This window comes from Dermatophagoides pteronyssinus, unplaced genomic scaffold (assembly GCF_027571235.1).
Source record: "Dermatophagoides pteronyssinus isolate colony J.1.1.1.1 unplaced genomic scaffold, Derpt_VIB-CSIC_2022.12 sq0012, whole genome shotgun sequence".
Taxonomy (NCBI): domain Eukaryota; kingdom Metazoa; phylum Arthropoda; class Arachnida; order Sarcoptiformes; family Pyroglyphidae; genus Dermatophagoides; species Dermatophagoides pteronyssinus.
Genome location: NW_027461536.1, coordinates 457,182 through 474,366, shown reverse-complemented (window position 1 = coordinate 474,366; position 17,185 = coordinate 457,182). Strand labels below are relative to the sequence as shown.

Genomic DNA, 17,185 nt, shown 5'->3' with positions numbered 1-17,185 from the left:
AGTTCATCATTTTTTTCTGATTCCAAATTGGTAATATTGGTTGAAAACCTGATCAACTATAGCCATCATCATCATCATCATCATTACATGACTTGAATTTATTAACAAAAATACAAAATGTTTTTTTTATTTATTTATTTATCCATTGAGAAACATTGTGAAATTATTATTATTATTTAGAATGTTGTTAACTGCAAGTAAAATTGAAACCCTGCAAAAAAAAACCACGTATCATCATCATTAATGTTAATTGTCTTTGGCAATTGTTGTTGTTGTTGTTACTGATAATGGACATTCAGAGGTTTAATAGAGGCCAATAATAATAACCGGGAATAATTCTTGATTTTATTTTATTTTCTCGTAATTATCATCATCATCATGATCATCTGGTGAAAGTTAGAAGAATTTGCTGAATTTATATTCAGTAGATTTTTTTCTTGTTTATTTGGTTGGTGGTGAAACATTGCTACAGTTGATTATATAATCAATTGATGATGATGATGATGATAATTGCAAATCGATCATGATAATCAATAATAATTGTTGATGATGATGATGATGATGTAACAACTTTTTTGTTGTTTGATTTTCCTGATGATGATGATTGGATTCTGTAGATGTGAATGTGATGAAACAAAGAATCCAATAATAAACATTTGGTCATTCATTTGGGTCTAGAATTCTTTCATTGTTGTTTGAAATACATTCGATTCATTGTTTCAATGTTGATGAAGATGAAGAGGCCAGAATAAAAAAGGAAACAAAATGAAAACAAAAATAGAGCGAAATTCTGACACGTTCCACACACACACACACACACACACACAATTGGATTCTTTTCGTTTTATTTTTTCTCTTTGCTTTGTTCAAATTTCTACCAAAAAAACAGAAAGAATCAAGCGACCATGTTTGATTATTATGATGAACAAAACAAAAAAACGAAAGAAATGAATTTTCCAACAACAGAATAATAACGAAAAAAAAAGAAACATTGGGATAAAGCTTGGTTCAAACTTTTTTCTTGTTTTCATCCGCATCATCATCAGCATCAGTTTTTTTTCTCTTTTACTGGGTTACATACATTCATTTCATTGATTCATGACTTTGGTGATGATAAATTCGTGGCAATTTTTTTTCCTTCGTTCGTTTTTGTTTTTTGTTTTTATTCTTGAAGCTTTATCATCATCATCATCATCGCTAAATATTATCATTATTCGATGGATTCTTGTTTCTTTTTTTTTGTTTTGTTCATATTCATAGAATTTTTTTTCTTCTTTCCATCATCATCATCATCATCATCATTATTCATGTCCATTGAGAATCTTTGTTTTGCATGATGATGATGATGATGATATGCACATCGATCGTTGAATCTAACGCCCACCACCACCATCACTTTTTTTCGGTGTGTTATTCTCCCCACCACCACTACCACCATGAACACCACCATAGAAACAAAACAAAAATAGCAATACCAATTGGAAATTTACAATAGAGAATATGAATGAAAGATAGGCGTCAGATGATGATGGCGATGATAAAAAATAAAATTCTGACAATGATGATTATTATTATTATTATTATAACGATTCATTAAAATTTAATCAGCATTTTCTTTTCACTTCGTCATTTACTTCGTTTCATGGATATATATTGAAAGCAAAAAAAAAAAAAATTATGATAGTTTTTCGATGATAATAGTTTTTTGTTTTTGTTTCTTTTGTTCTTGATTCTGGAACTGGAAACAATCCATATTATGAATGAATGAATAGTGTGGAGAGAGAGATGCAAGAATATTCTTTAGAAAAATGATGTGAAATTTATTTTTGTTTTTGTTTTTTTTCTGTTTTTACGATGACAATTCTTTACCAACGATCCATAAAGATATATCATGATTTATTCACATGAAATTCTTTTTTCTTTCTTTTTTTTTTTGTTCAACGATGATGATGATTATGTTTGTGTGTGTGTGTATGTTGATGAAACAAAAGAATATTTTTCTTCATAATATTTAACTACGAAAAACAAAATGAATGATCATCATTTAAAAAAAGAAAGAAAGAAAGGTATCGATAATTGTATCCGATTGATTTTATCTATAGCTATTTCCACATTTTACAGTGCTCATATGTCTAAATAGATTGTTTGTTTTGTTTTGTTTTGTTTTACTTTCATTGCTTTTCCGAAAAAATCTCGTTTCAAATAATGATTGAGGAAAAAAACTTTTTATTTAACCATGTAATAGCAATAACTATCAACCATGATGATGATGATCAAATTAATAAACTAACTTTCTATTACAACAACTTAGTTAATAATCTTTTTTTTTGGCTATATTAACCCAAAATAATGATCATAATCATAATCATTATGACTAATTCTCATATTATATTTACACGCTCACATTCTGAACGATAATCAAAAAGAAATAGAGTTTGAAACAAAAAACAAATTCAATTGATATGAATGTTTGTTTGTGTGAAAAACATTTTCATTACATAACTATTGTTTATTGATTATCATTATTTAAAGATGAGTTTCAGGAAGGAAAAAAAAACCCTAAAAATATCGATAGTATCAGATTATCAATTGAAACAAAATTATTATTCGTTCATCACTATCATTCAATTCGAAGAATAATTAACCTTTTTGATGTTTATTCTGCCATTTTTTTTGATGATCATTTCTGCAACAAAAATAAAAAACAAACATTGAAGAAAAAAAAATTCATATTTGAAGCGTATAAAATAAGAATGATGATTAATCATCATCATGATCATCATGAAAATTTCTCACCATTCATTCATTCATTCATTCATTATATGTTATGTTCCATTTGGATCAATGTATCACCCAACTAGCATCATTATTATCATCAGCAAAGTCATCATCATAGTGTATTCTTATCTATAGTCTTGTTAATTAATTAATTCAAAAAAATAAAAAAATTATACACGACACCCACGCGACATTTACATTAACAAGTTATATATGTTACAGAATGAAATGAATAAATTCTGTTCATTCATTTTTTATGTCTGATGATGATGATGATGATAATATGATGGGCGACTTTTTTAAAAAAAAGACACAATAAAAACTACAATAGTCAATTTTTCCAGTCGAAAAAATAATTATCAAATTAAAAACTATAAAAAAAAGTGAATGAGAAAATTTTCCGGTTTTTTGCTTGTTTCAAGAATTTTTTTTTTACAAATTATAAAAAGATAAAAATTCCAAATATAAATAACATGCATGCATGTAGATCATGGATGCGTAAATTCATAGATTATGTTACGGACGGAAAATCAGTTTGTTCAAATCAGTTATATACTTTGGTTCTGTGAATGTGTGTGTGTTTGAAATGTTTCCTTCTATCCAACCAACCATTCATTCTCCACCAAAACTGAAAAAGAAGAAGAAACAACTACTTTCGACATATGAAACAAAACAAAAAACTAATAATTCATAATCATCATCATGTGTGTTCCAAATGGAACAAATACGTTTTTTGTTTCTCCTATTATATTCTGCATACATTCTGGATATTCGTAGCATCTTTTTCTTCTTCTTCTTCGTTTTTTTTCATAACATTTTCTTGTCATTTGGATACATATTATTATTATTATGAAAATTCCTGAATCAGATAGCAAAAATATAATAATGAAACAAAAATAATAATAATGAATCCAAATCTGTGAAATGTTATGTTTCGATATTGATATTGTCATCATCATCATCATTTGACGATGTTGATGATAATTAATCATAATCATAATTATAACGTTAAAATAATGAATGAATGAATGAATGATTTTAGGATTGTATGAAACTTGTGGAAATTCAAAATGAAAAAAAATATTGTCATCCACGAATATCAATGTTGTTTGATTTTTTTTCTTGTTTGTTTGTTTGTTTGGTTTGTTTTCTCTGAATCGTATTGATGTTTTGAAATAAACAACAACAACAACAAAATCTTTTTTGTTAATCAAAACATAGGACACAGACATTTCCTATTTAATTTATTCTTGACATTCTTTAAATAACGACAACAACAGCAACGACAAAGAAAATTTTTTCCAAAAAAAGGAAAAATTTCTTGGAAAATTTCTTATTCTTATCATTCAAATTCAAATTTTAACCCTTGACTTTTATTTTATTCATTCATTTCATATATAATCAACAAAAACATAAAATTTGAATCTGTATAATGAACAACAAATAAAAAAATATGAAATAATGATTCTATAAACATAGCCAAACATCGATAACAAATAAAGAATCCGGACGAAAAACAACATTGAACTCTTTGAATGTGAACCCGAAAAAATGTGAAGAAAAAAAATTTTTGAATCACAAAAAAAGATGAACTAAAATGAAACGATGCATAACCAAAAAAGTGATCCAGTGTTAGTGGTGTAAAAAAAAGGATTCAAGAATTTCACATATATTCACATCATACAGAAACAGAAAGAAAAAATTAGAATAACAAAATGAACGTCAAAAAAGAATTTCATATGTGCGAATGGGTGGTGGTGGTTCGATTCTATAATATTCCCATAATATTCTATTCCCGTTCCGTCACATATAACTTTTGTTTCGCTATTTCTGTTGTTCTGGATTTTTTTTTTATATATTCTCCTGTTTCCCAGCTTATGCCAAAATCATTTTCAACTTTATCATAATAATTAATCATAATTAATATAAAATGAAATATGATCAACATTGACGACGACGACGGCCAAAAAAATATAAATTTTGCTGAAGATATCCAACAGCAACGACGAAAAAAAATTGTCACCAAGCATCACTACTATGTATTCCTTGAGGGGGAAGAAGAAGAATATTCACCACCACTACGTTTTCCCCTTCCTTTTCACTTATAATCAAACTGATTACTTTCATTGGTTGTTATTATTATTCAACCATGTTGTTTATTGTTATTATTTGTGCCTTGTATCTTTGTCTTCTTCTTTTTTTTGTTCAAATCTCTTCAATATGAACTTTTAACATATGATTCTTGATCTTTCATTTTATACAATAACCAGAAAAAAATAATGAAAATAATTTGCATATTTACCCGGGTTTTGAATTATATTTTCATGAATTTTGGAATCTCATTCAATGCTGATGTATGAATGAATAAATCGATAGTCGATTCTTTTTGCCTTGACAAAAAGAGATGAATGAAAAAAAAGAAAGAAACAAATCCGATTCAATTTCAATCAATCGATGATTAAAATCTATTTGAAATGATGATGTTTGAAAAACGAAAAATCGATTAATTTTATTCTTTCGATCGTTTTTTTCCATTGAAAAATGCATATAAAATTCAACGACCAAAATCCAAAAACCAAATGAAATAAGGCCAGCAACCAAATTATAATTATGGATCTAACCCGAAATAAAAAGCGATAATGATGGTGATGATGATGATCTATAGATCGGTGATCGGCTACATAGTCATCGTCGTCGTCGTCATCGTTAAAGCCATGCAATACATCAATTAATTACAATATTAAACATAGTTATTCATTCATGATTCCATCATCATCATCTGCTTATTATGGAAATAATGATGATGATGGTGATGAAAAGAATCAATTTTGTTTCCAACATTCTCTATGAATATTCTTGTTATAGATATTGAATTTATACCAAGGATAACCCATTTATGAATGGTCCAAATGAAATAATTTCAATTCAGTTTCTTTTAGTTTTAGTTTTGAATAAAACAAAAATAAAACTTTGACGATAATGATGATGATTATATATGATAATGTGATGTGTGTGTTGAAAACTTTTTTCGTTGCAAACAATAGGAAAAAAAATATAACCCTTTTTATTCTGTTTGTGTGTTAAACATTATTCAATTTTTGATACAGCAAACCAAAAACTAAACTTTTTCTTTTGTTAACTTTTTTTTCTTTCTCTCACCATTATTGTTTTGTTTTATATTTCATAAAGTTGTTGTTGATTCTTTTTCACCTACAAATAACAAAAACTATTATGGATGTTGATTATGATTTAAATATTTTTACTTTTTTCTTTAAAAAAAATTGATTGTTTGATTTTGGGAAAAACTATTTTTTTTATCAATAACTTTGTTCGTTCCAAAAATCCATTCGAAATAGTTGATTGCGAATTGAATTGAATCATCATTATCCGATTCTGTTATTCAATATTTTTTTTCAACTATTTATTACGAAAAAAGCAATGTAACAAATATTGTTGACATGAATGTTTGACAAATAGAATCTCCAATCATCAATTATCAAATATCGTTTTTATTTTACTAAATAACCAAAACTAATAAATAGTTTTTATTAATTATACTAATTTATCAAAATTGATTATTTAGATTAGTTAGTTAGTTAGTTAGTATGATTGATAATAACATTTACCCGAATAAATGTTATTCCAAGTTTTTGTCGTTGTTATTTTTTTTCCTGTTTTTTTTGTCTGAAATGACTTTTAATTTCAATTGGTGAATTCGGTTGTTTTTTTTATCAAACATGGAAAACAAGAAAAGAAAAAAAAATTGATTCTTATTAAAAGTTTGGATTTTGGGTCCAAGAATGATGATAGAAAACCTCAATTCAAATTCAATTTGCAACTTTTATCTGACGAAAAAAGACTTATTTTGGAACATAGAAAAAAACTCCCAAAAACTCCCAAAACAAAAATTATCGGGTCATTGAATTCATTCATGATGATCATCAAATTGAATATTTTTCTTTCTTTGATGATGACATCATGACAAAATAGAATTTTCTTCTTAAAGAAAATAAAAATAAAGAAATTCTTTTATCTTTTTTTTTTTTGTTTGTATTTATTTAATATTGATCACCGATCATCAATTTTATTTTATAAATCTAGATCGATGAATATTCCATCATCACATCACATTTAGATTCTCATCTTTGCCGTCATCATCATCATAATCACGATTTCCATGTCCATTATAATGATTAGAAATGATGATGATCAAAAATATCATAATCATCATCAATCATATCGATAATTCACACACAGAGATATAGAAAAAAAGGATTCAATAAAGTATGTTATTCTCATGAATCTTATTTTATTCTTGCCAAAGAATTGGCCACAATGTCCATAATCATCATCATCATTATCATAGGAAAATTATTCTTTCAAATGAATCATCATTTCATGGATAGGATGAATATCTTTACGACAATCCTTTTCCAAAATAAACATTTTATGTTTGTTCGTTTTTTTTTCAGGATGAACAGAAATTCAATAGAAAATTGTCTCCATTTCATTCACAATATGATTCGAATTTCTTCTGGTCTTTTGATTCAACTAAAGAAAAACCTTTTTTTGTTTTGTTTTCCAAGACTGTTTATTCCTGTTGAAGAAATCAACAAACGAAACATTTTGTGAATCCAGGGGAAAAAAATTGATGATGATAATCAAGATAACAGTGAGTGAAAAAAAAATATGATGACAATTGATAATTGATTCTGTTTTTCTCTCTTTGGTTACAAACATTTTTTTCTTTCTTCATTCTTCATATTTGTCGATATTTGTTGTTGTTTGTTTTTCTTCTTCTTATTTCATTTCATTTTTCAGATTCTTTGTTGTGTTTTGTTCCATTTGTTTGTTTTGATTTTCATGTTCGTTAATATGCTGACACAAGAAAAACATACACATACAAACACACACACACACACAATGAAAATGAATCGCGTAATCTTTATTTGTGTGTTTTTCTTTATATGTTTGTTACATTTCTTCTCTTTTTTTTCATTCATTCATTCATTTAACTCACTAACAGTATCCAAAGAAAACATCTATTATTATGTAATTTCATATGTCGTAAACATTCGCGTGTGTGTGTGCGTTGTATATGTATCCGGGGTATAACAAACGAAAAATGATTTGTCGTGTCGATTATTTATTTTTTCATTTCGTTTTTTTCGTTTTTTGTTCATCAAATATAATAACAGTTTGTAAGTTATAATCGAAATTATCAAATTTCATCATCATCATCATTGTTCCAATTGGAAAATTTTTTTCGGTTTTCGTTTTTCATCGGTTTTTTTTGGTTGATGAAAAAAACAAAAAATGACAAAACGGAAATGTTTTGCTATTCCATAACCAATTAGGTCAAAATGGTCGAAATGGTTGTTTTTTACTCAGTTTTTTTGTTTTGTTCTTGGAATATAAGTAGAACAATGAAAGATTCTTTGATTATTCGTTTGATTCTCTCCACCCATCCACGTACACAATGACATAGAATTATTATTATTATACTGATCATCAATTCTGTCAATGTCAATTCTGTCGATTCTGTGATTTTACCGACATCTTAATTATTTTTTTTTCTTCTTTATTCTTTCATTTTAGATCTTCCTCATCATCATCATCACCATCCTACTAACTTGCTATGTAATGAAAATGTTCATATCTTATATTATAGATTATTTTTATTATATAATGAATTGATGTATTACACCAACTCCATATCATTCAGGAATAATAAGGAACCAAAAAAAACGTAACGAATCCTTTTTTATATATATAAAAATAATGTGTGTGTGTGCTGGGATCCAGGATAATAATATATGATGATGATGATGATGTTCTTGATGAAGATCATTGCTTTTCTTTTCACTTTTTTTCAAGAAGTAGAAGAAGAAGAAGATTCAGGCGTCATATAACATTATCATCATCATCATCATCATCATCATCATCTTAGTCTTAAAATAATAATAATCCAATTATTTTAGGATATTTGATATGTGTGGTGTTGATTGTGTGATGATGATGATGATGATGATGAAAGACAACAGGGCCCATCTCTCAAGTGAGAAAATTTTTATTTATTTTTATTTTTTGTTGTTGTTGTTGTTCGGTTTTCATTTTCTTAACTTATCAACTAAGAAAATGAAAATGATGATGAAAAATAAGGCAATGAACAAGTAAAGCAAGAAAAATCAAATTAGCTTCCGTTGTTATAGTTGTTGTTGTTGTTGTTGATCATCATTTTTATTCTTTATTGAATCCATTGATGATGTACATAGTTTTTGTTGTTAGTATTATCATTCATCATTTATTGATATCGATATTGACATTTGAACATTTTGAAAATGTTCGGCTGTTTAATTTTTTTTTTTCAATGTGAATGAGAAATACCAATATTCAAAAACGATTACAATGTTGACCGTAAGAGGGCGATATTAACATTTTTGAAAAAAAAAAATTTCAAAAGCGCAATTTTCAAAAGCAGAATTGATTTTGTTGGAAAATGGGGAAAAAAATCATTTTAAATCTGCTGAACATGTAATAATATGAAGGAACGAAAATGGACAAAAAAAATAAGAAAATTCCAAATCTGATAAAAATCCTAAACGAAAAGATGATAATCGTTGACAAACACAACACACGCACAACATCCATGTCTTAATTTTGTTTTTTATTTTTCATGTTTGCATAATACAAAATTTTTCAACTGGAAGAAAAAACAACGGAAGACAACGGTTTGTTTGTTTGGAAAAAACAATACAGATTTTGTTGTTTTTTGTTTTACCAGATTTTCCAGATCTTCATAATCATCATATTTTTTTCTATAGTTTGTTATCTTTTTTTTCGAAACAAATTCAAACAAACAAACAAACAAACATTCTGGATAAATTGATAAAAAAAATTGAAATTCTTTTTTTCTGCTGATTCAAACTATCGAATGAAAATAGCCATTCTATTCTGTTTATTGAATATTCTTATGTCTTAGGTAAACATTTCGAATATCTTCTTTTTTTCTGTTCATCCAATTCGATTTCAAATTGTATTTTGCTGAAGAAGAATTTTCGTCTATATAGTTGATGTTTGATTCTGTAAAATCTTCCAATTCTTAATACAATTCAATTTGTTTTGCTGGTTTGTTGGTTGATTGGTTAGCTTTGATTTTTTTTTGTCGTTTGACACACACACACAAAAAATTTGTAGCTTTCTTAACCTAAAAAAAATCGAAAACAATGAAATCAAAGCTAAAGGGAATCATTATTTACGGTCGGTTTAAAACAACAACGACAATGATGATTCCATTTTTCAGAAAAACATTGACACTGACTGAAATGATGATGATGATGATTTCGTTTTCGGGAGGAATGTTGAGAAAATTCAATCCAGAATTGTGGTTGATTTGATTTTCTTTTTTTTTCGTGGAACGTCATAATACTGTTTGGCTGATATCAATTCACATAAACCGATCGACAGAATTGTGGGATGAAAAACGGATTTTTCTTTTGCACCAACATCACCACCACCACCACCACCGACGCAATCATCATCATCAACAAACCGACAATCAATTCTTTGGCTTTGCGTAAAATGATGAAAAGAAAAAAGCACATCATCATCATCGTACAGAACAAAAAAAACTGAATCTAATCATGCGAAATTTTTCATCTTTTTACTTGAATGTTTTCGTTTGTTGAATTTTTTTTTATAGCTGGCAAACACTGGCTGCCACCGAAATTCAATTTGATTTTATTTCATTTCATTTCATTTTTTTTTCGTTTCAAGAAAATTGGAAATGTTTGCGAGGATAATATTATGTCCCATGAGAAAAGAGTGGAAATTCTGTTCGATTCCTTTTTTTTGAAACATTCGATTCTGTTTAGAATTTCGAAGCTACGACAGTCAATGTAGCGGCCGCCGTAGTCGTCAAAAAATCATTCGAGCTATAAGTAACACAGAACGCCCAATCGGAACAAGTAAAAAAAAATTCTTTTTTTCTTGTTCGTTATCCAAAATAATGACATTTTTTTTTCTTTCGATTTGATTCCGGTTATTATTGTCATTTCATCAACGGTTATTATTAGTGGAAACTAATGCGAAGATTTCTTATTTAAAAAAAATTGTGTCCGATAAATATATTTGATTTGATTGGGAACTTTACTTGTCATTTACACACACACACACACCCAGTATATAATATCTGATATTTATTCATATCGGTTTTATTGTTGTTGTTGTTGTTGTTGATGTCAGACTACAATTCTGTCAATGTTTTTTCTTTTGTTTTGTTTTTTGTTTGTCGATTCGTTAGTGAGGATTGATTTACAAAAAAAAAAAAAAATCAATTCCGATCTTGCCGATGCTGTCATCTAGTGATCATAACTTTTATTGAATTTTTAAATATTTTTTTTTTTTTGTTAAAAATTCCAATTTTTTTTAATTAATTTAATTACTCAAAACATTCTTTATATTTAAAGAATTTGTTAATTTGAAGTAGCGAAAAAAAAGTTCATTATTATCATTATCAATAAATCATAATGTGTGTTAGTTTCTGTATGGGACGACGATGTTTATTAGCATTAATGCAAATTTCATTAATCTATATTTCAATACTTTATCTATTAAATCCTGATCATAAATGGTTGCAAATGTTATTATTTAAAAATGGTACTATTATTGATTTGATTAATAATAATGATGATAATCCACCGATAAAACATATTGATTTAAAATATATTGAAAAATTATTTCAATCAATCAATCAAATTGTATCATCAAATAAAACATTAAATCAATCATCAACATCATTATTACCATTATCAATAAATTCTAGTTTATCGATAGAATTATCATCACCAACAACATCCAATGATAATGATAATCAATCATGGTATCGTACATGTTGTTATATAATGATAATTATAAATTTATTCGGTTTGATTACAATTTTATGTAAATTATGGATTGGTCTTCTAATTTATTTGATACCGATTATAATATATTTTTGTATAATAATTATACAATTTATAACAACAAAAAATATGATGTATATAATCGATATAATTATATTCTTTATGATCATATGGGAATGTTTAATGATTTTATTGATGGAATGTGCCGATAGTATTTGTGATCTTTTTATATCATCATTTCGTTCATTTTGTCATTGTTGTTGTTCTTGTTGTTGTTGTAGTTGTTGTCAATGTTGTAACAATGATGATAATAATAATGAACAACCAATTATGATGATGTCACAGTTAAATATTGAACCACAACAACAACAACAACAAAAACAACAAATATTTATATGATATTTGATAAGTGAAATTTAGAATTTTTGAAAAATATCAAGATTAATTAAAAATTTTTTTATTGTGAATCAGAAGTAATTATTAATTCATTCAATTTTGGTTTTGTTTACAAAATGATAATGAATATGCGAAATGATCATTGAAACCATCAAATAAAATTTTACGGATTCATCATCTTTTTTCCTATGTCATACTTTCAATCAATGACATTCGCATCGATGTTTGTATCTTGTTCGGTCCATGAAGATCAGTCAATTTGAATATATTTTCAATGACTGATATTTCTGTGGATGTTGTATCAAAACCACAGAAACATGACCAATCATTTACAACTAAACCGGCACCAATTAATTCGGAACCACGATTAACTGTACCGGCAATCAATGGGATCTGTAATAATGATGATAATTCATCCTGTTGTTCAACATTAATACGTGGATGTAATAAACCACCACGATTTGAAATTGAACAATATGTACCAACTAATGCTTGTTGTGCAATTGATTGTCGAAAAACTTCAACTTTTAATGTATCGGCAAGTATTTCTTCTGTTTCACGATCTAAATCCGGATGTACAAGTGCACAATAATCATTACAGGCAATAACATTACCTAATGCACTAAGACGTTCTTCAACACGTTGTACGGATACTGAATCTGGTAATGAATTTCTTAAATGTTGTAATTCTTGATCGGTAGTAGTATTCGGTACTAATAATCCATGACGATTTGCTACAGTTAAACGGCCAATAATACGACAACCAGCTATCGATGCATGTACCACTGGTATTACATTGGCCAATTCATTTTCAAATACCGAATAAAAATTCTCTGAACCACCAATCGCTGTTAGACAATAAGTATTTGTCAATTTCGAGAATACACCAATCTCATTGTTTCCTTCGAATTGTACACGATATGCCATTGTGTTTGCTTTTAGGAATAGAAATTCAAATCAAATCAATTTGCTTTCGCTGTTGCTGTTACCGAAGAGGATAGGATGATAAAGCTCAACTGAATTTTTTTATTACGAAAACTAGATAATGATGCTTTTATATATACCGATGTTATGGCGTTTTACCGATGCAATCTGCCAGAAAACAAAAAACGTTTTGCAATCGTTTTTTAAAAGCTCAATTAAATAAAAACGATACAAAAACATAAAACGCTCACCACTAACACGTGATGATTATCAATTGGAAAAGAAGGAAAAAAATTGGTCGGCTATTTTGACAGTAAATGTTTTGAATATTCCGAAAAAGCTATTTTGCAGAATATGTTTCAAATTCCAAATATTCCAATAATTTATTATTATTCAAGAAAAATTCAAATAATTTTCATTTTCAATAATTATCATTATTCATTTCCATTCAATTCCATCTTAGGTTGGGGTTCAATGACGACTTCTGTCGATACTTGTTGTAATCGTTGCTCTTCTCTAAATTCTTGTTCGGCCACATAATAATTTTGCTGAAATCGATGTTCATAGCAGGTGAATCCAGTCAATGACACTATCAATACTATCATGATAAGACCAATAATAGTCATAATTCGATAATTAACTCTGACCCAAAATATCGGTCTTTGTAATTTCGAACGAATTCGATGTCCAATGCCATCACGATTACCATAATAATAAAATATTCCGAACCAATTAGATTGTTTAGGTAAAAATAATTTGGAATCTCGATTATCATTCGAAAATCGTTTCAGTTGTTTATTATTGATTGTTTCATTATCCATCAATATGAATGGTTCGATATCATACCAATTTGATAAATAAAGACATGGTTGAAAATCAAATATGGATTCATTATAAATCCACGGAACTATACAACGCATATGACATTTAATAATGACTAATGCTATCAAATTTTCTGATTGTATAGTGAATGCTGCTGTCATTGGTGGTATTGGACCACGATGAAATGTTTCATTAGAATCATTGACAAGTTCAACATCATTTTCTTTATTATCAAAATGTTCCAGTTTAACGATGGTCCAGAATAGCTAAAACATAATGAATTAATATAATATATCAATGGTGGGAAAAAATTTGATACAAATACCCGACGATTAATGATTGTGAAAAGATATTGTTCATCATCAAACAACAGACGAAAGGCAGAATCCATTCGAATAAATATATTTGTTTGATTCATTGTTTGATTAGATTGTTGTTCAATACGTGGGGGAAGTAGATGAGAATCTTGAATCGTTCCGTTATTTGTTTTTATATGATACCAATCAGCGGTCAAATAAGATTTTGTGGAACGTTTTGAAACAACAATGAATGTATATTCATCCATACCAATATTATAATCATAATCATATTGATGTTTAATCAATGTGAATACCGTAATACGTTGATCCACAGTGTCTAGAAAATTTATTTTTTCAGATAAATTAAAATATGTTTCTCGAATTAATCGTTTTTCAATCTCAAACATTATCAATCGTTGTGTTTCATTTGTAGAATCTTGAATCGATAAAATTGAACCAGTATAATTATCATAATGATGATAAAGTTGAAAATCGATATAATATTTTTCACCATACAAACGTATTGTACCATTCTGAAGATTATCGGCTGCATATACCATAAACGAATTCCGATTACTTGAATATTCCAATTGACATATCGAACAATTATAGATGGGAAATAATATCCACATCCAAATCAATAATTTAATTATCATCTTGAAATTAATATGACACGCACATTCGAACATGCACATTTGTCAACAGATTCGACAAAAGATTTTAGATGTTCGAATGTTAAACCGGAAAAAAATTGTTTGTTCGAAAAATCGAATCATTGTAAAAAAAAAGAACTAAAAATCCATTAGAACAATCGATAGATGGCGTCCTGTACGATACGATGTATCGAAATCCATCAAAACAAAAAATAAAATTTCGCTCATATTTTTTGTTTATTTGCTAAAAATCTTTGTAAATGGATTGATTATTGAATTTTTAAATCATTCAACAACAACAATATCTATTCAATATTTTAGGATCTGTTTCCCAATTTTTTTTTCAATTAAATTTTCTTCTCATCATCATCATCATTGCCTTTATCTATGTATACTGGTGCATTATTGCCGTTATCGTTGTTTTTATCATCGAAAAATGTCCTTGAAAATAAGAAGGATTAATCGAATCTGATTCGAATTTTTCATTTGTTTTGGAGAGCAAACAAAAAAAAAGTTTATATCACCGCCATTCATTCGTCGCCTACACACGTGATAAACAAAGCTTCTTTATTCTTTGTTTGAATCTATAGATTATTTTGCCACGTTGAATTCTGCAAAAATACTCATTCGACAATTTCGAAAGAAAATTGGAGAATATTCTCCACAATAATTGTTAGATTCTTTGTATTTTTTCTAATTTTTTCAGAAACGATGGGTATATTATTTTCAAAAATTTGGAGCTATTTCACACATGAAGGTTTGTAATGATTTTTACAGGTTTCAAGAAGATAATTGAAGTTTTCTTTTTAATTATAGAACATAAATTGGTCATCATCGGATTGGATAATGCGGGAAAAACAACAATTTTATATCAATTGTATGTAACACTTGACTTAATTTTTAAAAAAATTTAATTAACTATTTTGATAATAGCCTAATGGAAGAAGTTGTACATACATCACCAACATTGGGCTCAAATGTTGAAGAAGTTGTCTGGAAAAATATTCATTTTATAATGTGGGATCTAGGTGGCCAGGATTCATTACGACAAGGATGGCAAGCTTATTATACAAATACGGAGGTAAAAGAAAAAATTAATTCAAAATTGAAAAAATTAATTTTTGGATTTTTTTTTCTTGAATTGATAAAATTATAGTTTATAATTCTAGTGATCGATAGTAGTGATCATGAACGAATATCAATCAGTAAAGAAGAACTGTGGCGTATGCTTGGCCATGAAGATCTACGTAAAACATCGATATTAGTTTATGCAAATAAACAAGATATAAAAGGATGTATGTCGGTTGCACAGATATCAAAAGAATTGAATCTAACATCAATTAAAAAACATAAATGGCAAATACAACCTTGTTGTGCTATTTCAGGTGAAGGGTATGTATTTTTTTTGTGTAAATTTTAAAATTTTCATTTTCAAATAACAATATAACCTTATTATAAATAGATTATATCAAGGTCTTGAATGGATTGTTGAACAATTGAAAAATAAAACGTAAAACTTTTAAAAAGATTTCTGAAAACAAAATAACAGATGCCAATATAACGCGCATATCTATCTTCAATTCATTCCTCATCTATTAATCGAAGAATAATTATTTGTTGCTGTTAAAATAATCCTGATGATCCAATTGAAAATCATTGTTGTTGAATGTTTTATTTTTTTATATACATTGATAATTATTTTTGTAAAATTATTTTATTTTATTTTATTTTTAAAAAAAATTCAATTCATCATCCACATCAACCAAACATTTTCAAAACAAACAAAATGTTCTGTGATATAACATTTTTTTTTCATTCAATTCATTTCAATCAGCCACATTTGAACCAAAAAAAAAACTCAAAATGATACCAAAAACAAAAAAACAAAACGGACATTGGAAAAAGATATCTGAATCTTGAATTTGTATACAAATCATCAACATCCATATTAGACCATTTATAATATTATTAATTTTTGTGTTTTTGTTTTACTTTCACTTTTACTTGTAATTTTCATTATCATTTTATTGTGACGAAATTAAAAAAAAGAAAAAAAATTTATCAATTCATTGATTGATCAATTCATCATTGATGATTTCACCTGATGAAAAGAAAAAAAAATCTTGTTTTTTTTCGCCATTGTTTGCCAGCCATCAAAAAAGATTTAATTTTTTTTTCTCTTTTTGCGAATCCTTTTTTTTTATTTCTGTGTGATTCATTTAACACAGAAAAAAAAACAGATTTTACTTTCATTCATGACATGACACAAAATGATTTTTTTTTCTTTTCACACACACAGACATTGGAAGAAAGACAATTTCAATCAAAAAATGAAATGAAAAATTTTTTCTCATTTTTCCAGTCGAAGACAACAACAACAACAACAACAAATCCGGATTTATGAATATCA

At 27.3% G+C, this 17,185-nt stretch overlaps 4 protein-coding genes across 4 annotated transcripts; 2 read left to right on the top strand and 2 right to left on the bottom strand.

Moving 5' to 3' along the window:
• Positions 1 to 11,274: 11,274 nt before the first annotated feature.
• On the top strand, positions 11,275 to 12,817 carry LOC142645465 (uncharacterized). Its single transcript, XM_075821697.1, has one exon. The coding sequence runs from the start codon at positions 11,307 to 11,309 to the stop codon at positions 12,078 to 12,080; it is 774 nt and encodes a 257-aa protein (XP_075677812.1). The 5' UTR covers positions 11,275 to 11,306; the 3' UTR covers positions 12,081 to 12,817.
• On the bottom strand, positions 12,123 to 13,252 carry eIF6 (eukaryotic translation initiation factor 6). Its single transcript, XM_027346629.2, has 2 exons — positions 13,142 to 13,252; positions 12,123 to 13,093 (listed from the first exon to the last, which is right to left on the bottom strand). The coding sequence occupies exon 2, from the start codon at positions 13,002 to 13,004 to the stop codon at positions 12,264 to 12,266; it is 741 nt and encodes a 246-aa protein (XP_027202430.1). The 5' UTR covers positions 13,005 to 13,093; positions 13,142 to 13,252; the 3' UTR covers positions 12,123 to 12,263.
• A 106-nt stretch (positions 13,253 to 13,358) lies between these two features.
• Positions 13,359 to 14,954, bottom strand: LOC113796365 (uncharacterized). The gene is made up of 2 exons (XM_027346628.2): positions 14,149 to 14,954; positions 13,359 to 14,089 (listed from the first exon to the last, which is right to left on the bottom strand). The coding sequence occupies exons 1-2, from the start codon at positions 14,815 to 14,817 to the stop codon at positions 13,436 to 13,438; spliced, it is 1,323 nt and encodes a 440-aa protein (XP_027202429.2). The 5' UTR covers positions 14,818 to 14,954; the 3' UTR covers positions 13,359 to 13,435.
• Positions 14,955 to 15,189: 235 nt separating this feature from the next.
• Arl5 (ADP-ribosylation factor-like 5) lies at positions 15,190 to 16,639 on the top strand. Its single transcript, XM_027346632.2, has 5 exons — positions 15,190 to 15,532; positions 15,592 to 15,652; positions 15,709 to 15,856; positions 15,932 to 16,167; positions 16,238 to 16,639. The coding sequence occupies exons 1-5, from the start codon at positions 15,487 to 15,489 to the stop codon at positions 16,287 to 16,289; spliced, it is 543 nt and encodes a 180-aa protein (XP_027202433.1). The 5' UTR covers positions 15,190 to 15,486; the 3' UTR covers positions 16,290 to 16,639.
• Positions 16,640 to 17,185: the final 546 nt, after the last annotated feature.